Source organism: Phascolarctos cinereus, unplaced genomic scaffold (assembly GCF_003287225.1).
Source record: "Phascolarctos cinereus isolate Bilbo 61053 unplaced genomic scaffold, phaCin_HiC Scaffold_8;HRSCAF=390, whole genome shotgun sequence".
Taxonomy (NCBI): Eukaryota; Metazoa; Chordata; class Mammalia; order Diprotodontia; family Phascolarctidae; genus Phascolarctos; species Phascolarctos cinereus.
Window position 1 is genome coordinate 9031246 of NW_027556291.1, and position 8191 is coordinate 9039436.

The 8191-nt window shown below is 42.6% G+C and overlaps 1 protein-coding gene across 1 annotated transcript in view; it reads left to right on the top strand.

Moving 5' to 3' along the window:
- IL13RA1 (interleukin 13 receptor subunit alpha 1) overlaps window positions 1-7042 on the top strand; it is a 48352-nt gene extending 41310 nt beyond the window's left edge. The window contains exon 11 of the mRNA XM_020963414.2: window positions 570-7042. Coding sequence (XP_020819073.1) covers window positions 570-599 — 30 coding nt within the window. The 3' untranslated portion in view covers window positions 600-7042. The remainder of the gene's footprint in view (window positions 1-569) is intronic.
- The last annotated feature ends 1149 nt before the right edge of the window (window positions 7043-8191 follow it).

The following is an 8191-nucleotide window of genomic DNA, read 5'->3' on the forward strand; positions in this document are numbered from 1 at the left end:
GTAGTCTTGGTCTAATCTAATTGTTTTTCCCCATCTTCATTTTCTTCGGGACCATTTCACTTTCCTCTAGAAGCACATCCAAGACTTTGTTATGTTAATGGAATGTTTTGATGCCATTAAGATACACAAGGAGGGAGAATATAAAGAAAACTGGTGAGATCTTTGTGAAACAATGCCAGTCAAAATCAATCCATCTATAAGCATTTATTAAGCACCTACTATGTGCCAGGCACTGTGAAAGCAGAACCAGAACACCCAACCCATTGAATGGACAAAGAAATCTGATGGAGATGAGCAGGACTGATTGCCAGATTCTATATTGAACTTCATTTGCAAAGCAAGCTTGTAATGTGCTTGATGTTAAATTTATAATCATTTTTTTTAAAAACAGAAGGTGAAATTGTCAAGGATAGAAGATTTGTCTTTGGTGCTGCCCCTTACCCTCCCCTCACCCCCAGCCATATTCTCCACCTTGTTGATGACTAGCCTCTCCTGGACTCACCTGCTGTTCTCTGGACCTAACCTTCTCTTCTCATTCGGCAAACCACATTTGTCCTACTTCCTCATAGGTATCAATAAACGAGAGTCCTCCATGCTAACCTTCCTGAAGGGCTACCACTTAGAAAAAGGATCAGCCTGGCTCTGCTTGGCCCCAGAAGGCAGAACTTGGAGCAACCAGTGGGTGCAAGTGGCAAGAGGGCAAATGCTGAGGGAAAGACACACTCCTCAACAATGAAGGCCACCCCAAAGTGGAAAGAGCTGCCACAGATCCAACCGTCATCTCTACACCGATGATTCTCAGCTTACTTATCCAGCCTTCACCTCCAGTCTTGAATCACCACCAGCTGCCTACTGGCATCCCGATGTCCTGTAGTCATCTTCAACTGTACATGCAGAAACTGAACTCACTTTCTTTCCCTGCAAATAGTGCCTCCTTCCTGACTTTCCCGTTACTTTCAAGAGAAACTCACCATCATCCTTCCAGTTACCCAAGCCCCAACCTAGAAATACTCCAAGATACCTTATTCAGTCTCCCTACCCAGATCTAATTTGTTGTCACACCCTGTCAGTTTGACTTGAGTGGCATCTCTCATATCCCCCCCCCATTCTCTCCTCTGCATTGCCACCCCCTTGCTGAAGGACTAGCACAATCACCTACTGATGGATCTGCCTGCCTTTCCCGGCTCTGGCCCATTCTCTGTTTAGCTGTTAAAGTGATCTTCCTAATGTACAGGTTGGCCTGTGGCATCCCTTTCCCACCCCCCAACTCCGAATTCAAGAAACTCTGCTGGCTCCCTTTGTCCTCCAGGGTGAAATAGAAAATCCTCTGTTTGGCTTTGAAAACCCTTCAGAACCTGGCTTTTTTCTGCCTTCTCAGGCTTCTTAGCCCTCACTCCACTGCCCTCCATGTACTGTCTCCCTGCCTGCGCATGGACTTTCCCCATGCTTGAGATGCTCTGCTTCCTCTCCTCAACAGCTTTATTCAAGAGTCACCTCAAATCCTACTTTCTGCAGGAGACCTTTCCAAGTACCCCATATGCTAATGCCTTCCCCTTGGAGATCGCCTTCCATCTACTGTCTGTTGTTTGCATGTTGTCTCCCATCTTAGACTGTGAGCTCCTTGAAGGCAGGGACTATGATTTCTGCCTAGCCTTTTATCCCCAGTGCTTAGCATGGTGCCTGGGACAAAAAGCTTATTTGACTGAGAGGAAGAGAGTTGTCTAAGGTTGACAGATACCTAGATGGATAATAAGGGGCCAAACTGGCATCAGACTCCAGGTCCCCTGACTCTAGCCAACACCCTTGGCACCCTACTACTCCACTAAAAACCAGATTTTAAAACAAAGGCAGCAGGAGATGGGGTGCTATCTTGTTCCACTCTGAGAATCAAGAGAGTGGAAGCAAGCCTCCTTTGATGCAGAAATCTTCCTGGCTCAACAGACTCCTCCGACTCCTCCTCCAGGGGCCTTGCCTGAAGGACCAGGACAGGTACCTACTGAGGCAGTGCACTGAGCCTGGAGTCTATTTGGCAACAACAGCCCTTCCTGCAGCACGGTAACCCCAAGCGTTCCCCAACCAGGGGACTGGGCCATACTACTACTGCCGCCTGCTGACCATTTGTGGCAACTTCATTCTGTAAATACTGTAAGCTGTTAAAAACCAACAGCGGCAGTAGCACCTGGCTTGAGGGCAGACAGCGTAGATCTCTTGGAAAAAATGGTAATGTTCTATAATGCTTCAACACTAGATACTAAGAGCTGGTCTTTCCTTAGAGGTCAAGGCAGTAAATGGGAGCATCCCTGGGACCGTTCTCCTAAAAGGCAAAACCATTTCACATCCATTTCCTTGTTTGAGATTTCAGTGAGGCCCATGGCAATTCAGTGACTTCCCCAGGGTTACACAAACTAGCAAATATCATAGGTAGTATTTGAACCCAGGGCAGGTAGGTGGGACAGTGGATAGAGCGCTGGGCTTGGAATCAGGAAGACTCATCTTCCTGAGTTCAAATCCAGATTCAGATACTTCCTAGCTCGACAAGTTATTTAACCTTGTTTGCCTCAGTTTCCTCATTTATAAAATGAGCTGGCAAAAGGAATGGTAAGCCACTCCAGTATCATCGTGGTTGTAAAAAGTTGGACATGATTAAATGAGAAGAACAACAAAATTCTCTTACCTGCCACTTTCTCTCTTCACAAAAGGTAAACACTACTGACAGTTGATAAATAAGGACTGCCATCAATCAGTAATCTAGAACTGAGATCTGTTCTACCTTGAATTAAGCTTAAAGTAGAAAGAATGCTGAATTTGGAGTCTGACAACCTGAGTTGGGATCAGGTCTGGATCTGGGGTCACTTCACTGTGTGACTTTGAGCAAAAGTTATTTCACTTTCCTGAGCCTCGGTTTCCTCAACTGTAAAATGAGAAACAGACTACATGACCTCTGAGGCCCAGTTTCATCATCTGCAAAATGGGGGTGATAATAGTTAGTATTTATGTAGAACTTCAAGGCTTGCAAAGCACTTTATGTAGGAAAAATATGTAACCCAGAGATTCCAGTCCAAGGCCGGTACCCGCAAAGATGTCACTGAGAAAAAGAAAGATTCCATATACACAAAATATTTGTGGCAGCACTTTTTGTGGTAGCAAAGAACTGGAAGCAAGGTAGATCCCCATTGATTAGGGAATGGCTGAACAAATTGTGGTACAGCAATGTAACGGAACCCAGATAATAAGACTCAAGGCCTCAGATATGTCAAAAACACTAAATTAATAAAAAAATTTTTTTAAAAAAAGAGACAGAAGAGATCCTAAGACAGGGGGATGAATTTGACCTCATGTCACAGTTATCATTGAGACTTGATTAGATTGAGCCCCATGACTGGCATATGGAAGGCTCTAGAAGGATAGGTCTTATTTTTGAAAACCAGAATAGGTTAAAAAGTACACGCAAAGATGTGCTTGTGGCAGGAAGTGGGAAGGGGAGGGGGAAAGAACACAGTGTCAAGCAGATATAGTCATACGAGGAAATGTCGGAAGCGTGGGAGTGTGGCAAAGAGCATTTGAATGAAAATGTAAGGTGCTATTGTCATCGAGATGTACCTAATGGGAAAGAAGAAATCAATGAGTTCTGCAAACATATACCAGCCCGGGCACAAAAGCCTGCTCCTTCCTTTTAACATCCTCCCTCCCTCAGTACTCAATGTCCTTCCAGCTGCTGCTTCTGGGCTCAGAGCCTCCCACCATGGCCTGCCCTCCCTAAGGAATTCTTTCTGAGTGTAGTAAGACATCCATGAAAAGGGAAAGCCTGAGTTTGACATTCAAGATAAGAAACCATATGGTCAAAGTATATGATCTTCCTGAAAGAAGTCATCCTGGTTCTCAAGAATACAAACTTTTAACATAACAATGAAGTGCACACGAGAAAATAAGGTGCTTCCTCCTATCCCAAGGACCCCTAAAACCGCACATGGAATTTCCTGTTGGCAGAGCAAGCAAAGCACCATCTACTCCTCCTCAGCTTCTAACAGCTATTTTGAAATGAACTAAATAGGAGAAAACCAAGTGAAAAAAATATAAAACAATCCTGAGTCGTTAATGTTATGTCAAATGGTCATTCATGATCAAGAGCCCTCTTCTGAAAGCTGGACATGTATGTGCTTTTTAGAGACTCTAAATCCTATGGCTCACAGTTACATAATGTAAAGTAGCACTTTCCTCCAGCACCCATGAGTGAGGGATGGTGCAAATACTATCCCCACTTCACAGGTAAGCAAACTGAGGCTCAGAAAAGGTCAAGTGATGTACTGAAGTATCTACAATTAGGAAATGTCATAGCCAGAATTCAAACCCAGTTCTCCTGACTCCAAATCAAAGGGCATTTATTAAACACTTACTATATGCCCAGGCATTGAGCTAAGTGCTGGGGATACAAAGAAAACCCAAAGACAGTCCTTATTCTCAAGGAACTCCCAGTCTAATAGGGGAAACAAGATGGAAATAACTGTACAAGCAAGCTCTAGACAAGATGAATTGGAAACGATCAGCAGCGTTAAGGATTACTACAGGCTAGTAGGACTGGAAGACACTGGAGCAAGACGAGCCTCGGGCCAATAGCTTTTACTCCTGGAAGCACAGCACCTAAATTAGCGAAAGAAAGGAACTAGTTTGAGGCGGCCTGGTGGCTCAGCAGACCTGAAATTAGATGGACTGAGTTCAATGCTGGCCTCTCAAACGTTTGACGATTACTAGCTGGGTGACCCTGGATAGTCATTTAACCCCAACTGCCTCACAAAAAAAAAAAAGGAACTAGTTCCACGGGTGTTTCCTTTGTGACTTGGCTCACCCACTTCCTTAATGTGGACTAAAACGTCAGAGAAATTTTTAACAACTCAAACTAGCTTGGTTTGTTTGGCCTTTGGTGGGGGACAAGTAGGTGGTAGATAACTTTCATTTCAAAATAACCATTTGTTGAGCATCGAGGGCCAGTTTTTCAGAAGCAGAGACATGACAAAGTAGAGCCTTATTTATTAAAAGTTAAGAGAAGCGGTGAGGTCTAGGAAAAGGAGATCTGGGATAGGAGGCAGGGGACCTAAGTTCTAGTCCCAGTTCATCTACTACACAGCTGTGGGAATTTAGGCAGTCTTTCCCCTTCTGTCAAATGAAAAGATTGAACTAGATGGCTTCTGTAGAATTTGAGGACATGGGTTTCTCCCTGGCCTTTCTTGGAGATCTGTCTCGATTTTTCATCATAGGTCCTTCAGAGTTGTCTTGGATTATTATATTGCTGAGAAGAGCTAAGTCATTCACAGCTGGTCATCTTACAATATTGCTGTTACTTTTTACAGCTGGTACTTTGTACAGGTCACTTTGCATCAGCTTCTGTAAGTCCTGGTTTTTCTGAGAGCATCTTGCTCTATCATTTCTTATAGCACAATAATATTCCGCCACAATCACATAGCACAATTTGTTCAGCCATTCCCCAATGGATGGGCATCCCCTCAATTTCCAGTTCTTTGCCACCAGAGAAGAGCTGCTATAAATATTTTTGTGCATATATGTCCTTTTTCCTTTTTTTATCTCTTTTTGGATATAGACCTAGTAGTGGTATTGCTGGATCAAAGGGTATATACAGTGTTTTGTAACCCTTTGATCATAGTTCCAAATTGCTCTACAGAATGGTTGAATAAGGTTACAATTCCATTCAGTGCATTAGTGTCTTGTTTTTCCCACATCCCCTCCAACATTTGTAATTTTCCTTTTCTATCCTATTAGCCAATCTAATGGGTATGAGGTAGTACCTCAGAATTGTTTTAATGTGCATTTCTCCAATCAATAGTGAGTTAGAGCATTTTGTCATATGTCTATAGATAGCTTTGATTACTTCATCTGAAAATTGTTCATATCTTTTGATCATTTATCAATGAGGCAATGGTTTTTATTTTTATTTTTATAAATTTGACTCATACTTTTTAAAAAACTCTTTATTTTTCTTGAGTTTTTTTATCTATGTGTTTTCTTTCACATGACTAATATGGAAATATGCTTTGTGTGACTACACATGTATAACCTATATCAAATTGCTTGCCTCCCTCAATGAGGGAGGAAGGGAGAGAATTTAGAACTCTTGAGAATTTGGAGAGTAGTTTTAAAAATGAATGTTAAAAATTGTTTTTACATGTAATTGGAGAAAAATAAAATACTAAATGAAAAAAAGAACCTAGCTATCATATTTCAGAAAATAGTGAATGAAAATCACCCACATGTATTAGAACTAGGGGGTGAAAATAGAAACAACCCACCAGTCGCCTACTGAAAGAAACCCCAAAATGAAAACCCCCAGGAATATCATAGCTGAAATCCAGAGCTTCCAAGTCAAAGGAAAGAATACTGCAATGAGCCAGAAACAAAGGATCCATATTCAGGATCCCAAGACATTTGGTAGTGTGAGAGATGATCTCTCAGAAGAGAAGCCTCCTCAGGGGTCAGGGGTTCTTGTTCATAGTTCTGGATTGTTGCTTTCAAAACCCTCCTCCCAGGAGACCCCGGGTTTTTTTAAAGGCTTAGAAGAAAAAATAGCCCTGCCCCCAACCTGAACTGCTTGCCCTTTGAAAAGCTTGCCGCCTTTTTTTGTCTCTGGGATAAGGGGGAAGGGGATTAGGGAGGGGAAATTGCAGTAAATTTCGGTTTCCTAGGAATTACCTAACTCATGGGAATTCAGCCCTAAACCCCCTCTTGAACACCACACCACTGCTGCGTCAGCATTTAGGTTTACTAAATAAGGACATGTATGTTTGGATTGGCTATACCCTGTTTCCTTGTTCTTTGTCTTTGAATTTTCGGCCTAAGAACGTAAGCCCACCTCCGCAGCCAATGGGAATAAGGGATGGTAGTGGGTGGAGGTTTGTTTGCGTTAGGGTGTATAATATCATTTCACTTTCTGTGCCTTGCCTCTCTCCTCCTGGAAGTATGGGGTGGGGGGGGGAGCAGATGCCCCTTCTCGAGAGATTGTAATAAAAAGTAACCTTTGCTTCCACCTTGAGAAGTCTCTGAGTTTAATTGATTTAGAGTAGCTGTCCCACACAGTAGCTACCTCTATAAAAGAGTAGAGAATATGATATTCCAAAAGACAAAAGATTTTGGCCTACAACTAAAAATAACTTCCCCAGTAAAACTGAGTACAATCCTACATGGGGAAAAAAGTATCTTTAATCAAATAGAGAATTTCTAAGTATTTCTGATGAAAAGGCCAAAGTTAAGTCAAAACTTTGAAATACAAACACAAGAATCAGGAGAAAGATAAGAGTGAGCCATCTGAAAGAACTATGAAAGGATGAAGTGTTTACAGTAATAATAGAGGAATGGGGGGGGTGGAATATCCCTTTACAGCCCTAATTTATCAGAAGTCATAAAGAAAGTTAAATAAGGGTGGACCTGAGAGTGGTTTTGTTATGTTTTGATGAGCTTAAGGAAGGAAAGGGAGGGGACAAGGAATACATTAGGGAAGAAAGGAGTAGTAAGTATGGGGTGATTTACTACCTCACACTTAGGTTGTGAAAGTAGAATACTATGCAAACAAGGAGGAAGGGCGGAGGGAGTGGCATCACTTGGACCTCTCTTTCATGTAAACTGGCCAGAGCAGGGTAGAGCACACAAATACACAGGAACACAGAGTTTAATGTAACAATCCATTCAACACAAGAGGGAAACAGGAGAGAATGGGAAGGGAGGAAAGGAGGGGTAAGAAGAGGTTAGTCGTTAGCAAAACAAACTCTAACCTCAGAGTGTGGATTGTGAAGAAGTGTTTTAAAAGGAAAAAAGTAAGAGTAAGACCCTATGGATTAGTCTGATCAAAAGGAATAGAAGGGCCCGGAGCAAAAGCATATTATGCCAGTTATGGAACATTGGTGCTGAGCACACTTTTCTCTCACCTTCTTTGTAAACAGTAGGGCAGAGAGCAAATAGAGGAAAAAGTATAATAGGAGAAGGGTGGGGCCAAGATGGTGAATTGATAGCAATGCTTCCTAGGAGAGGAGTGAGCTCCTCACCAAACTCCTCCTAACAGATGTAGAACGTGCACCAGACTGAGTGCTGATGTGAAAATACCGGGGTGGGGGGGGGAGGCACAGTGAGTCCTTTTTTCTAGTCTAGCTCAGTATAGAGAGGTCTTTGGACACTGGACACTGGGGTGAGG